The sequence below is a fragment of the Sarcophilus harrisii genome, chromosome 4 (assembly GCF_902635505.1).
Source record: "Sarcophilus harrisii chromosome 4, mSarHar1.11, whole genome shotgun sequence".
Taxonomy (NCBI): Eukaryota; Metazoa; Chordata; class Mammalia; order Dasyuromorphia; family Dasyuridae; genus Sarcophilus; species Sarcophilus harrisii.
Genome location: NC_045429.1, coordinates 69,395,744 through 69,412,513, shown reverse-complemented (window position 1 = coordinate 69,412,513; position 16,770 = coordinate 69,395,744). Strand labels below are relative to the sequence as shown.

The 16,770-nt window shown below is 35.0% G+C and overlaps 1 protein-coding gene across 2 annotated transcripts in view; it reads right to left on the bottom strand.

Moving 5' to 3' along the window:
* Window positions 1-4,606: 4,606 nt before the first annotated feature.
* XPR1 (xenotropic and polytropic retrovirus receptor 1) overlaps window positions 4,607-16,770 on the bottom strand; it is a 198,181-nt gene continuing 186,017 nt past the window's right edge. For both annotated transcript variants that reach the window (XM_031936982.1, XM_031936983.1), the window contains exon 15: window positions 4,607-12,395. In XM_031936982.1, coding sequence (XP_031792842.1) covers window positions 12,335-12,395 — 61 coding nt within the window. In that variant the 3' untranslated portion in view covers window positions 4,607-12,334. The remainder of the gene's footprint in view (window positions 12,396-16,770) is intronic.

The window sequence follows — 16,770 nt, the reverse complement described above, 5'->3', positions numbered from 1 at the left end:
TTAACATTGTAAGTTCTTAATAAAAGCTTATTGATACCTTAATCTAGTTAGAAGAAAAATTAAAGTAGAAAAATACCTCTAAAACACTGTTCTCTGATGCCTCATTATGGCACAGTGGCAGCCTTGAATTCTCAAAGTTTATGGATCGTGTCCTTTCTGCTTCCATAACAATACATTGAGATAGGGTACTGAACTGTCATAAAGCCCCAGAGTAGCAACCCTGTTTGCAATGAGTGGTAGCAGAGAATAGTAGTTCTTGTTTGTTGGTTTTAGTGCTTTAAAGTTTGTAAAATACTTTAAATAGATTCTTTTCACTGAGTTTTATTTATCTTATGCCTCATCTAAGGCTTAAGATCAGAGAACAGTGAACAAGGTTATTTCTGTTTTATCTTTAAAGAAATTGTGAATGATTTTGATGTATGGATAGGAAATATTGTTAGAAAAGTCTTTGAGGCAAGGTTTTTTTTTTTTTTTTATTGATCATGTTGAGAGAGAAAAATCAGAACAAAAGGGAAAAATCATGGGAGAGAAAAAAAGAAAAAAAGTGAGTGTAGCATGTGTTGATTTATATTCAATCTCCAGAGTTCTCTTTCTGGATGCAGGTGGTGTTTTCTATCCAAAACGTATTGGGATTGATTTGTATCACGGAACCCCTGAGAAGAACCAAGTCTTTCATAATTGATCATCGCCCATTTTTGCTGTTATTATTATATACAATGTATCCCTGGTTCTGCTTGTTTCACTCAGCATTGGTTGGTGTAAATCTTTCTAAGCTTTTCTCAAATCAGCTTGTATATCATTTTTTATAGAACAATAATTTGTTTCCTAAGAATAATAATTTCCTAACTTCTCTGTATTCATCATATTTTGTTTCTTACAGCACAATATTTCATTCGTGTAAAAAAATTTGTTTAGTTATTCTTCAGTCTATGAACATATACTTTGTTTCCAGTTTTTTGTTACCACAGAAAGTACTGCTATAATTTTTTTAGTGTACATGGAGCCTTTTCCCTCATTGTGACCTCCTTGATGTATATGCTTATTAGTGGAGAAGGACTGACTTTTAAGGTATCTCTAAAAGGAGAAAATAAATATGACCACTTGGATTGGGTATGTTGTAGAGCTTAAAGTCAAATAGCAAAGGGGAGCATACAAAAGATTGGTGATTTCTTTTTACTTTGTTAAAGAACTTTCAGTTACATTTTAATCTGGTTCAGGCTGCACCTAGTATTGCAGACCTGTTAGCTACACAATTGATACCTTTGTTGCAGATTCTTATTTGGATATGGGTTGGACCAGGAGGTTTGGAAGATTCCTTTCAATTCTTGGCTTCTGTGATTTCCTCATATCTTTACACCTCATACTGCCCTAACTCCCAAGCCTACCACATACTCCTTGATCCAATGACACTGACCCCTTTGATAATTCATGAATCTTAGCCATGGTCATTTTCTGTGGCTTTCCCTCATACTTGGAATGCTGTTCCTCATCAGCTCCCCTGGTCTTTAAATTCCAGGTAAAAATCCCACATGAAGCCCTTCCCAATCTCTCTTGATTCTCACATCTTCCCTCTGTTGATCACCCCCTTTTTATCCTGCCTGTAGCTTGTCTGTATGTAATTGTTTACACGTTGTCTGCCTCACTGGACTGTGAACTCCTTGGAAGGAGGGACTGTCTACTTCTTTATTATAATGGTTGGGATCTATGACAAATTAGTTTAAAAGATATACATTTTATAGTTACAGCATTCACAAATTCACTAATTGAAAAACTTGGGGAAATCTCTAACTTGCAATGTAACGGGAGAGAACATTGAAATGTAGGTTTGCTGAAGATAACACAGCATCAGTGATGGTAGAAGCAATTATAACCTATTCAGGATAGCTTACGGATAAGTCATGTCTTCTTTTTAACCCATCAACAGGCCTGAATGGCATCAGATGAAAAGGAAATTCACAATTTAATCAGTACTTCTGCTCATCCCCTCGAAAATTCAGGATTTTGGAAATAATGAATGATTTCAACTAACGCTAAGTAATTGGAATGACCTCTCAATTCATTTAGGGGAACACATGGACAGCTAAGCAAATCAGCAGGAACATAAGCTGGGTCATTTGATTTTACATTTCTTAAGTTTATGGTAAAAAGGAACTTTTTGTTAAACTACTATCATCAAACAATCCCTTAAATATATCTGAGATGGCCAGGCGCCAAAATTGATGGACTTTCTACCATTAGCTCTGATTCTATAATGAGGTGCAGTGGCCCTTAGAAAAAGCCAATAGTCTTTTTTTGCTTCCTTATCCACAAAAATGAGCTTAGTTCTGCAAAATTTGGGGATCCCTATCCACAAAATGAGCAGTTAATTGATATAACATTTAAGTTAATATGGTGTTAATTCTTCCTGTGCAACAAGAGAACTGTTCGGTTCTGCACACATATATTGTATCTAGGATATGCTGTGACATATTTAACATGTATAGGACTGCTTGCCATCTGGGGGAGGGGGAGGAGGGAGGGAGGGAAGGGAAAAATCGGAACAGAAGTGAGTGCAAGGGATAATGTTGTAAAAAACTACCCAGGCATGGGCTCTGTCATTAAAAAGTTATAATTATTTTTTAAAAAAGTTAATATGGTGTTTTATAAATACCAAATTTCAAAGGCATATAAAATACATGTAAAAATAAAATATTAGGTTGGCTGAGGAGGGAAGAGTGTTTTTCTTTGTTTTTTCCAAAGCAACTTTCAAAAAGTCACTAATTCAGTTGCTAATCTGAATCAATAAAGAGTGCCCACACCAATGAAATCACAGGGCCTTAGTTACTATTAGGTCTCAGAGGTATTTTGTGACTCATATGTATCCAAAATCTGACTTTGGATTGAAAATAATAGATTTGAAAAAGTTCCTAGGTTTATCCTTAAAGAACTATTGAGAACATAGGCTTGTAGCACTAAAATTAAAGAGAAAGACTGAGGTGTCAAGCTAGAGTAAACACTTTTTTCTTTTTGTATCTTCACTTCTTTAGCTTTAGCTAGAGATACAAAGGAACTAACCTATGATGAAACACAATAGCTTTTTGTATAAAAGACACCTTATGAGTCTATGGGGCATAGAGAATTTATGGTCATGACAGGCAATTCTTATATGAACATACCCATTTGGTGATTTAAAATAGGTAGAAGTAAAATAGAGTTAGAACACAACATATAGTTGGTGTAAGAAATTTGATCTTTCATTGTTTTATAATCAGATTCCAAATGGTTTCTGGTCAAGGGAAAGTATGTAAAACTATTAAGATTAAAAAAATTTGTAACCATTTTTCTTGTTTACTCTTTTTTAATGTAGATTTCTCTTTTGGTGTCTTCATGTGCATAATGGATATTGCTTTGTCTTCTCAATGGGTGGGAAAAGGACAGAATTTGAATTGAAAATAAAATTGAATTTCAACTTAATTTAATTTAAACTTTTCAACTCCTTTCTCATTTGTCCCACAAGTCTAATGTTAATCCTTCTCATTATTTCTGTCACAGACAGCCCTTTCTCTCTACCCATATAGCCACTACCGTAGTTCAGGCCCTTATTACCACTTGCTTGGACTAGTGTAATAGCTTACAAACTGGTCTCTCTGCCTTAAAAAAAAAAAAAAAAATTTTTTTTTTGGGGGGGGGTTCTTTCAGGAAGTAATTAGCAGATGCTATTTTACTCTGTTGTAATTATAATTGACAGGGCAGTTTTCATTTGTTATTTCTTGGCTTTATGCCTCTCCTTTCCACTTTTCAGAGTCTCTTGATTCTTAAATTATCCCTCAGTCCATTTTCCAATTTTCCCATTTTTAAAAAACTTTATTCCAATATTTTCCTCACAAAGACATTTTTATTTACTTGATGTATTTTAATTTTTAAGGCATCTATTATTTGGGTGTTTTATCACTTTTCTTGTTCCAAGCTATTTTTTCCCTTCAGGGGCTTCTTTCCTTCCCCTCTTTTCTTTTGAAGACTGTTTTTCCTATAAAGCTCTACTTGCTACTTATATATTCTGTAGTTTGCATGTGTCTGGGGTCTCCTATTCACTTACATATCCAAACAGTTCCAATTTGGGTATTTTTTGTAGGACCAGACCTTGCCCTATCCAGTGTTTTAGGCAGGGCATAGTTAGCCCTGCTTGGTCTCAACCTGAGGCACCTGGATTCCTGTGTGAGCTCCCCCCTCCTGGGGATTGGTGTCTAATGTGTGCTGATAGGTTCGGGACTCTGGGTGGTTGAACATTGTCTTTTCAGATCCTTCTTTGGCACTTCAGGACAGAATGCTATGGATCTGAGCTCCTCCGGAGCCTGGGGTTTGAATGATGTTTTGTGCGCTCTGCTGCTCTTGTTGCTCTCCAGATCTGCTCTCTGGGTTTCAGACCACCCAGGGGTTGGCTTTCTTTCTCTTGTTGACTTTTGCAGGCTACAGATGTTCCTGGCTAATCTCTAGGGCTTTCATCGTGGTTACCCATGCTATCACTGACACTTCTGCCTTTTCTAATGCCCAGTGGATTCCAATATTTTGTCCTAGTTTGATGAGATCACTATTATTTACATCACTGACTCTTGATCATTATTTGATCTGTTACTATTTTTAGTTTTTTTTTTTTCCTAGAGTAGGAATGTGGCAGCTAGTCCACTGCCTATGTTGAGGAAGTAATATTTGGCAGAATCGCCTGCCTTTAGTCTTTTTCAAATCCATGCTCCACAAATAGTTAAAATGGTTTTCCTAAATTGTGTCTGCCACTCCTTGACTTAAAAAAACTTCAGTTTAACTATTGCCTCTAATATCATATTTCATCTTTATCTCTTGCTTTTTAATCCTTTTTTGGCCATTTTTGTGATGTACATAATCATTGGTACAGTATCACCTATATATAAATTAAAATTAAGTAAAAATACACATATCATATTATCTGCATATGTGCTTTACATTTTTACTAATGCTAAGAATTTAAGGCCTAGATCTGTTCAGATTTGGGACAGATAAATCCCAAATGTGGATAATTTGGTGCTTTTGTTCTCTGCTTCCTATAAATGAGAGTCAACATCCTGTGTAATGGAGAGTTTCTTCTTTGATGCTGGCACTAAGGTGAGAAGATTCCCTGGATTCTGCCTCAGAGACAGCACACACTCATCTCTAGCTTTAGATGCATCTTTCATCTAATAAATTAAGCACTCAGTTCCCGTATCTTGCCCTTAGAGGTCAGAGGAGTTCTTAGAGGTCAGATGAAATACTTTTCTTTCTTCTCTTCCCTTGGACTGAGGCACTCTCCATTTGCAGAGTCATGGCTTCTCTCTCTGGGGGCTCTCAGGTGATTTAGCTGCCTTTGTTCTTTGATAGATAAATGATCATGATCAGGACTGAGAGGAAGGTGACGAAGACCACTGTGATAATACTTGCAACGACTGCAATGTTGGCTTCAGCTGTAGAAGTCGGGATTTCAGTGGCCTGTAGGAATAGAGTGGATTATTGGCTTTTTTGCTTTTTGGGGAGTGGGGGTTGGGAGGCCTGTTGTGCAGGCAATGGAATAAGTAAGATCCTTCACACTTTTTGACCTGGAGAGGTGGAGGAGAGCCCAGGTAGAGCCAGAATCTGTGTCCCAGGGTGTCAGCTTTGGAGACCTTAAGAGTACAGGAAGGCTTACAGCTGGCACCCCAGCCCCAGAAGCTGCAGGTTGTGGTCCCTGGTCCCTACAGTGGCAAAGGTGATTGACTGGGAATGTGGGTTTATCTATTACATTCTGAGGAAAATAGTTTTAATTTTTTTTTTTTTTTTTTTTTTTTTTTACTAATACGCATATAGATTTTACACAGGATAGACTTAAGACAAAGCTTCAAAACCTTTTCCCCTTGAAACGTCTGCTCTATTCCCAGGTAGACTCAAGAGCAATCACATTCAAAAATTTAGGAAACACAGATAAAAAGCAACAGACACCATTCAGCAGTGACAAAAGAGTCTAAAAACCGTTGGAAAACAAAGAGAGCTTATAATAATGGGGGGAAAAACAGTTTTGTAACCAATCACTTATTTTCTTTTAAAAACACATAACCACATTAACTTTTTGCTTTATACAACCATCTAGAAACTATGAAACAGTACCACATTGTGCATTTTAAACCTACTTCTCAAGAAGGTTACTCCACACTTCAACAGAATTCTATCCATTTGAGAAGGAAAAAGGAGACAGCTAATAGCGCAGTCACAGTTACAGCATGAGTCCAAGCAAGCGGCAATTCTTTGTCCTCACTATTTCCACTGAACCAAGAGTGGAGAGAAAGTGAGAAAGAGAAAGAAGAGAAAAGAAAGAAAGAAGCACCCGCGGAGGACTAATCACATTTTATAGTTACTTTTGACAACTACAGTTTAGGGCTTCAGAGAATCATCATCATTTAGACCAACACAGCATGGGAAGGGTGAAGAGAAAGGGAATAGTGGAGGAGAGGCTCGAAGACAAATACATTTTTCACCTCATACCCCTTCCAAATACTGTTCATTGATACAAACCTCTGTGCTAAATCAGGAAAGAGCAAGAAAGTTAATCATCACATAATGTTTTAAAAGCTGAGGTGCTTTGCTGTCCTTGCTAAAGGGCTCACAATTCATTTTACAAACTCAAAAGAATAACATTGTCACCATCTAGTTGTGTTCCTAGGAATTCCTATAGTCTTCCCCCTTACTCCCACCATGCTGGTATTGCTACTGGGCACAAGGAAAGAAGGTCAGACTTTGGGCTCCAAGGATAATAAGAAAAGAATATTATATCATCATCCTTGCCCTTAAAAGTCTACACCTTTCTCTTGGTGCTACAGTTCTCGTTAAACTTGTGGTGGTGCAGGGAAAAGAGAATAGGAAGAACTAAGGTTGCATGGGTTATGTTACAGTCAAGTAACTGGTTTAAATGTATACAAGTTGTCTATGTGATTACCAGACACATTGAGAGTCCAAGGCAAACAATGGGTTTTTTGATTGTCCTCATTAAGTTGATGGCACCACAAAGCAGAACAAGATTGATTTTTTAAAAATTGCAATGATGAAACAAGTTCCAGCTTAAAGTTAGTATAATAATTCCTCTTATTTCAGGACAAATCCTCATTCTGTTCCTCATGCCTACTAAGCAAATTAATTCAGGAGGGTTGTTCTTCAGGAGATGATTGTTTTCCTCTGTACTACCAAAACATTCAAGAAGGGCAACCAATTAATGGGTATCCTCTTCCTGGTCAAATTTGTCTTAAAAAACAAAACAAAATAAAGGAAGGCTGGTGATATCCACATCAAGCTCTTCCAAAAACATGCTTTTTCTTTCTTACTTTATTAGCAGAGGGTGAATAAATGCTGGTTACATACTGGCTTGCAACTTCCAAGTTAACATTATTTATTTTCTCAAGCCCCCATTTATCTCCACATCCTACACCCAGATACCACAATAACTTAATTTTATAGAGATTTATAATAAAATGTATAAAATTAGGAGACTAAGATCAGTAAAGAATCTAAAGTGGTTTTTAGACTAGTAAGGATGTTGTCTGGACGGAGGGCTTTTTTTTTTTTTTAAGTAATGTTCAAGATTCTGTAATTCAATTTTTCTTTGATTTAGTTAAACAGGTCACACATATGATCAATAATAAGTCTAGATCCTCTACAGAGGAACAATAAGACAAACTGATCAAAAGAAGAGTGAACCTGATTTTCTGTTATCCCAATCTTCCCAACTTTTTAAAAGATATTTCAGTGTTGTTGATTTTTAGAGGAATGGTTATCTTTTAGTGACATTAGGTTTATATAAAATTTTCAACAGAAATAGTGAGAATGGAGTAGGGCAAATCACTAATGTAGAGTATTCACTTTTACCTGAATTGTTAACATTCAAGATTATAATTGAGTTTTAAAAAATTGTGATTTGAGTGGCAGCAATTCAGAGCAATGTTGTTTAATCAGAATTTGTTTCCACCAAATGAAGCATAACCAAAGTAGGGAATTTCCAGGGAGTCTCAGGCTTGAAGCTTTCATGTGAAGTACCTCTGGAGTCAATTTAATCAATGTCAACATATCAGGTTCTGTAAAAGGCATGGACTCAATAGGAAGAAAAATGTATTTAAGTATTTGAATATTCTTCTGAAAAACAAATTGTTTTCCTGCCAACAGCTTAAGTTTTTTGTTTTCTTGTTTTTGGTAGGGCTAGTAGAAAGAGGAGAAATTCCTTTAGTCATTCATTTCTAAAATACATTTGGGCATAATGAACTCACTCTAAACAAGTGACTACAACAGAGAAATGAACAGGAAAATAAAAGGAATTGTCCATTACTAATGTATGAACTACTGGGGGAAAAATTCAAAAACAGGAGCTAAAAACAAGCAGGTTCCTAGCTGTCCTACTTCTATAGAGTATCAGACTGGTTAATATCTTATATGCTTTGTTTTTTTGCTCTTGCTACTCACAATGCATTTCTCTTCAACAAATAGCAATAATGGTTCACTTTTCTCTAGTATTGCCTCACGTTATTTTGTCTATAGATAGAGATAATTTTTTATCCAGATGTTCTGATTGTAATTAGAATTGTAGAAGAATTATGGGTGGGTGTAAATTGCAAGCTATCTCAAAGGAGGAGGTTAGAGTTATTGTCTTCAGAACTTTCCTTATATTAATGAGATTAAACAGACTAGGGGTGGGAGTGGGAAGAACTGGGGAAGTACTATCATCATTAATCTTGGGAATTAGGATCTCTTATAAAAGTGCTGTTGAGGCCATTGGCTTCATCTTCTCCAAGACTACATATTTTGAAAATGGGAATTTAGTGGTGGAATGCTAAAAGGATCAAATGATAATATGGAAAAACAGTATAAGGATAGATTGAGGAATGGGATTTTGACTTCTCCACATTCTAATAGAGGATTTTACTAAAAGCAATTTCATCTTTGATTACAGTAAGATATGAAACCATTTGTCAAGTCACTCACTTGACACAAATACACAAACTTATTCATACATAGAAAATTTTTCTTAGCTTCCTAATCTCTTTCTACATTACCAGCTTTTCTATGCCACCTAACCATAAAAGTAAAAACAAATATTTTGAATTCTTAATATTTAAGGTATCTTAATTCCTTTATCCAAGGGACATTTTAATTGATTTTTTTTCTGAAGCAAGAACAATACTAGATTATCTAAACATGTGAATTTTACCAGGGGCTGGGTTGTTTATCCTTTTAATTTTTTGATTATATGACTAACTAATGTACATTTCCTTAAATAGATAATTTGTTTGTTGAGAGCTTCAGGGAAAACTCCCTGAAAAAAATCACAAAATAGGGCTCAGCATTGGGCAAGCTTTCTTGGGTCTGGTCAATGGAGCAAGAAATCAGAGAAATTCTGATCACTTGGCAAAATTGTATATGTTAGTTGAAAGAATAGCACAGTCCATACTTTTCTTATTAAAAGAGAAATATAAATTCATGTAGTTTGATTAGTATGAGAAAAAGCTCTTTGCTCCTTTTTGCCTTAACAGGAGCACAAAATAATAAATTTAAATAAATATTACATATCTAATGTGGTAGTTAAAAGTCTTTTTATTCTAAAATGGATTCTGCTAACTGGGACAAATGTGTCCTGGATAATTAAAATTTAAATATTTTTATCTCCTAAGAGAAATAATCCTTATTAGGGACTAAGGTTCTAAAATTTGAACAAAGACCAAATTGGCAGTGGAGTACATTGAGGGAAAAACAAACAGACCATCAGGATTCCTACATACTGTAGGCCAATTGCAGGATTTTATGGTAATACATTTTACAGAAATCCAGAAGGAAAATGGATGTTAGTTTCATTTTAAACTGATTTTGGGAACACAGAGTACTATTTATTCCATTTGTACAGAAAATAACCAACCCATCAACTGATATTAATAATTCAATTATAGTAACTCATGTTTCTTGGCAGACCAGTAGTTTATTCCTATGGCTCTAGAGTGTACAACAAAATAGTTTGTTAAGTCCAAGTATGAACTCTAAAACCCTTAATCTACCAAGAGCCACTAAATTACTACCACTGATTACTTAAAAAGACTCAGTTCTAAAAACTAAAATTAAAGGAAACCTAATTAAAATACTTCCCCTCCCCTCCATTTTTCTGGCAAAGAAAAATATTTGGCAAAACACACACACAAAAAAAGGAATAAAAGCCACAAAATAAGGTAATGATCCAAAAGTTTTTCCCCCCTAGATTTATAAGGGGAACAAATTTAGGGAAGATTACCCATATTAAACAGAAAAGCTTTTTTAAAAAACAACTATTTTTCACATGTTTACTCCTTGACACAATAGTATTAATAGTAACTTCTTTATGTGATCCACCTGTATGATCATATTTTGGATACAGGGAAGAAGCACTAAACAAGGAGGCCATATGACAGATACAGTAGCCATGTTCTTAAAGATTGAATTAGTGATTACAGCTGCCTCTATTAATTTGTGCCTTAGTCTAAAATTAAGGCTGAGAGCAAGAGAAGTATTTTACTTCAATGCAATTACTGGTGTTGACTATGTACAGCAAGGCTAGCCAGGAAGAGGATAGTTGATAGCTAACTATAAATGCTCAGTGTGACTTCTGCCAATAAAGCCAACAAAGGTAGAGATGGACACTTCAAAATCTTGATTTGGACCTTAGAATTATAGAAAGCACATTGTTGTTTACATTGGTACTATTTTCTATTATTTGTTAGTAGATAATTAAGATTGGTCCCTTACCTCCAAATAATTTTTTTTTTTTTAAGACTGAACTGTCAATCAAGGCTTTAGAACTTATTTTGTTAGGTAAGGGAAGTCATAACAGGATAAAGACTAAATAAAAATAACACAGGCAGTGTGTAGAAATCATAACTGAATAATGGAACTTTCCTTTAAATGGCAGACCTAACAAACTGAAAAGTATATTACCTCCCTATGGAAGAACATGAGATCCAATGATCATACATCTCTTTAGAACCTCTGGGATAAATGGCTATAAAGGCTTCATGTGGCCAATGCAAAAACGAAAGATGAAGGTTAATTTGTTCTATGTGCTCAGAAAGATTTCCTCTTCTAGGCAGATTCCTATTTGCTCAGAATCTGGTGGAAGTAAGTGAAATCTTGAGGGACTCCCTATTTAATGAGGGTGTAGAGTCTCTGAAACAGCCTGGTCTCCTAATCCAAACTCTGAGATAGCAAAGATCATGCTACAACTATCCTAAACTCCAAAGCTATGTTATGATAGAAAATCTGGCTACTTCTGCAGTTGAGTATGGAGTATGGGTAGATGTATTCCATCTCTCTAATTTTTTTTTTTTAATTCTCAGAATCTTTTTTCACAATTTTCACTCAAAAATGTGAAAATGTGAGGATGGACCTGTCATGAGACATGTTCAGGTTTCCAAAGCAGCAGCAACTAAAAAAAAAAAAAAAAAAATCAGAAACAGAAACTTTGGTTTAAAATTAAAAAAAAAAAAAAAAAAAAAAAAAAGAAAAGAAAAGAAAGAAATTATCAAACAAGTACAAGTTGTCTCATGAAAGAGGCATTGCACGATGGAACCTTATGAAAAACATCCAAGGATAGATTCCCCCTAACTTTTTTTTTTTTTTTTTTTTTACTGTTATTATCTTCATTGCACAGGACACGAGATTGTTCTCTTATGGTTAAGTATCATAAATAATGAGAAAATTATATATAACAAATACATCCTATTTCCCAGTTTCCTCCCTTTCCCTCCCTCCCCTAAAATAAGAAAAGTTACATCAAATTAAAAAGTAGCTTCGTGAATGAAGGTACTGCTCTAAGTGCACTTTCCCTGCAAGTGCAGCCAGTGCCTTTGCGCTGGATATGAAGGAAAGAAAAAAAAAACCTCAAAACAAATTTAAAAATCAATGTCCGGTTTTAACCAGTCAAAACCGGGCCAAGCAGAAGCCGAGTAATCTCGGTACTGTCCCATTATTGGGTCCTTGCTGCGCCTGTTCTTCATCCGGATAGTTTTCTATGTCCTTGTGATTGTAAACAATCCTTAAGATAACTTGTTTTGTTTTTTTTTTTTCCTTAAAATGTCCTCTGATTGGCAAAATGAAGTAAATATTTATTTTAAAAGTAGAAAATTAAAATTAAACCAGAAGAAAAGAAAAGAAACACAGTGAGCTTGTTTGGAGTCCATAGGATCCGATCCAGAAGAGCTCGGAAAATGTGTTAAATGTCTTCTCCTGTTTTTAGCTGGAAAGGTACCAGAGGCTGAGTTGGTCAAGGAAAGGGTTGTTGAATAGAGGGAAAAAAGGATGTAGATTTAGATTCAATTCATGTGTTAGCTTCATCATCTGTGTCGTCTATCAATACTTTAGTATCACGAGCCTTGGATCTGGGAATAAGAAAAGAAAAAAAATTACAAAGCTCAGTTATTAAACATAAAAACACACCAATGATGTCCAGTATCTTTAAAACATACTGGTTAGAATCTATAGCTTGATATTAGAAAAATAAAAATCTGGGCTTATTTCTCACTATAAGCACTGTCTCATCAGGTCTAGAAAGATAATTCCCACATCTACAACCAACACTCCAGCTCCACATCATCAATGGCTCATTGGACATTTCAAATTGGATGTCTCATAGGTTAAATATATCCTAAACTCATTTTATATTATGTATTTCCTTCCAAGCCCACCCCTCCTTTTCTATTTTTATAGAATGCATTAACATTTTCTTAGCATATTCATTTAGTCATCAAGTTTGATAATTCTACATCAAAACATCTGTTAACTTCTATGTCATCATTTATATGATATCTATAACATCTATATGTACAACACCTCTATTATCTGTCATCACGTTTACCAATGAAATCCAAATCGTTATCACCTCTTGCCCTTCACTTTAATTTTAAAGTATTCCTTTAAAAAAAAAATCACATTTTTCATTCAGCAGAAATCCATTTTCCCCTTCCATAATTGAAAATGAAAAATAAAATGCCTTTTACAAACATGTATATTCAAACAAAACAAATTTCCACAAAAAAATGCCTCATCCTGTACTAAATATTCTTTCTCAGTAATTGGGTAACATGCTTCATCATCAGTTCTCTAGTATTGTGGCTGGCCATTATATTGATCACAGTTCCAAAGTCTTTAAAAGGTATTTGTCTTTTTAATAGTTATCAATGTATACATTATTTTCCTGGCTCTATTCACTTTACTCTGCATCAGGTCATACACATCTTCCCAGGCTTCTCTGAACCATCGCCTTCATAATTTCTTAAAGCACCAGTATTATTCAATAATATTTATATGCCATAACTTGTTCAGCCACTTCCTAATTAATGAATACTTCCTCAGATTTCCTTTCTTTGCCACCTCAAAAAAAGCTAAGAATATTTTTTGTATGTCCTTAAGAGTTTGTTTTGCTTAGGGGTAATTCTTCCTTACTCTACCCTCCCTCCAATTCTTCCTTCTCCCTTTCTGCTCTTCTTTCCAAGCTTTGAATAAAATGTGTTAATGTACCCAACTTTCTATGTGCACATGCAAATTCTTCCTTTCTTTGAGAAGTTCAGATGAAAGTGAGGTTCAAATCTAAGTCACAACCTCCTATCTTCTTCCTTGTTTGGAAAGACGTCTATTCATTGGGGACAGCTAGGTGGCTCGGGATAGAGCACCTGAAGTCAGGAGGACCTGAGTTCAAATCTGGCCTCAGTCACTTAACACTTTCTAGCTGTGTGACCCGGGGCAAGTCTCAGCAAAGAAAAAAAAAAAGATGTCTACTTGTGTGCTCCAAGTGTGTGAGATAATTTCCCCTAATTTTCCTTCTTATCCCTGTCATCCCTCACCCAGGTATTCATCTTACCCTCTTTTCATTTTTCTCTTAAAATCACCAAAACAAAAACAGGACCATTCCTAGACTTTGTCTGATTAGACTCTCGCTACAGACTCTGATAAGGATAGGATTAGGAAGGATGAAAATATCATCTTCCATATTTGAATGTAAGCAATTTATCCTTGTTGAATTTCTTAAGACTGTCTGTGTTTCTATATAGCTCTGGTCTTTTCATCAAGAATTCTTGAAGTTCTTTATTTCATTAAAGATGCATCTTTCTCTCCCACAAGAATAAACCCCATATTCTTTGTCTTTTGGAATACTGCAAGTTTTCTGCTTTCTAGTAGTGGCTGCTAAATCATGTGGGATCATAGTAACATAGCAAATGAATTCTTTCTGATAGCTTGAAGTACTTTTTCTTTGACCAGAAAGTTCTGGACTTTGTCTATGATGTTCTTGGAAGTCAATTTTGGGTTTTCTTCCAGGGGATTACTGGTGAATTCTTTTTATTTCCATTTTGCCCAACTAAAATCCCAATTCTACAGAAAGCCTTCCCTAATCTCCTCAATTTCAGTGCTTTCCCTCTTTGAATTATTTCTGATTTTATCCTATACATAACTTGCTTTGTTCATATGTTATTTCTCTCATTAGATTGTGAGCTCTTTAAGGATAGAAATTGTCTTTTGTCACAATGACCAACTGTGAATGACTTAGCAATTCAATGATCTAATACAATTCTTAAGAACTTATGATGAAAAATGCTATCCATCTTCAGAAAAAAGAACCATTAAGAGTTTGAACTCAGATTGAAGCATACTTTTAAAATTTTTTCTTTTTTCTTTTTTTTTTCTATTTATATTTTCTTTCACAACAAGACTAATATAGAAATGCACATTGTAACCTACATCAAATCCCTTGTCTTCTCAATGGAGGAAGGAAGGAAGGGAGGAAGAGAGAGAATTTGGAACTCAAAATTTTATAAAACAAGATGTTAAAATTGCTCTTACATGTAGATGGAAAAAAATAAAATATTAAATATGATGAGATTTTGTTGGCATTAATTATTCTAGCCTTCTTTCTGATTTGAATGTGATGTTAGGGCCGGGCTTGATGTACTTTTGGAGGGAAGGTCCAAGATGGTCCTGTTAAACTACTGTCTTGCAGTATTGAATATTGAATTGTTCCAGCATTTAGGGATTTGCTCAGGCTGAAGATCTTTTTATTGATTTTTTTTTTTGTTTAATATTTTTTTCTCCAATTACATGTAAAACCAATCCCTACTGAGAAAGCAAGCAATTCAATATGGATTATACATAGATAGTCAAGCAAAACACATTTCCATATTAATTATGTTGTGAAAGAACACACAGTCAAAAAAAAAAAACTCAAGAAAAATAAAAGTATGACTTTTTTGATAAGTATGTTTCAATCTGTATTCAGAGACCATCAGTTCTTTCTCTGAAGACTGAATAGCATTTTTCATCATAACTCCTTCAAAACTGTTTTGGGTCATTGTGTTGCTGAAAACAGCTAAGTCATTCACAGCTGATCCTCTCACAATATTGCTATTACTCTGGACATAATAAATGTCACTTTGCATCAGGTTCTGAAAGTCCAGGTTTTCCTAAAAGTATGTTGCTTATAATTTCTTATAGCATAATAATCCATCACAATCATATAACATTACAGCACAATCCCCAAATGATAGGCATCCCCTCAATTTCCAATTCTTTGCCACCAGAAAATAACGGCTATAAATAAAAAAAATCTTTTTCCTTTTTATTTTTTAAATCTCTTTTAGAATACAGACCTAACAGTAGTAATATTATATCATTTTGTAGCCCTTTAGGCTCTACAGAATGGTTGAATCAGGTCATAGCTCCACTAGCAGTACATTCATTCATATCTTTTTCCCCACATTCCTTCCAATATTATGTATCTTCAATCAATAGTGAATAAAAAGATTTTTTTTCATAGTCATAGATTTAATTACTTCATCAGAAAAATGTTCATATCTTTTGGTCATTTATCAATTGGGGAATGACTCTGATTTTTATAAATTAGGCTCAGTTTTCTATAATATTTGAGAAATGATGTCTTTATCAGAGAAACTTGTTTCAAAATTTTTTTCATGGTTAATATTTTAACTGTATTTCCCTCCATCCTATTTTCCTCTGTTTATTCTATTCTCTCTCTCTCCTTTTACTGTATCATTCTTAAAAATGTTCTGCCTTCCCTTCTATCATCCCCCACCCTGTTCCCCTTATCTCATTTCTTTCTTACTTTCTAATAGGGTAATATAGACTTCCCCCCCCCTTTGAGCCAATTTCAATGAAAATAAGGTTTGCTCACTCATTCTCATCTTCCCTACCTTCCCCTCTACTGTAAATTCTTTTTCTTGCTTCTTTTATGTGATATAAATTGTCCCATTCCACCTTTTTCTTTCTCCTAGTGCATTTCTCTTACATCTTTTAATTTTATTTTTTAAAATATCATCCTTTCATAATCAACTCACATCTGTGTCAGGCTGGCAAGTCCTCTGCTGGAATCAGTGCTTTCAAGAAGTATGATCTAAGGCAAAGTTTGATCTGAGCTCTACAAGTTCTTGAACTGAGTTTGAGTCTGAGCAACAGTAGACTGGTGCTGGACTCAATACATCATCAACAAGATGGGAAGCTCTGCTGTTTCAGTGCTTCAGCTCTGAAAGTTTCACTTAGGTCTGTGATGCTGCTCCTGGCTATTCATTTGCAGGCTTCCTTCTGAGCTAGAAGCTGAAGAGAGACCCTCTCTGGTCCTAATCATCTGAGCCATATTGTTCCTACTCGCTTTCAGACGTGCTCCTTTTCAGCACACTGCCCAGGGACTTCCATCATTCCCTACCCCTTTGTGTATGTCCCCTCCTCAGTCTATCTGGGATCTGTGACCAG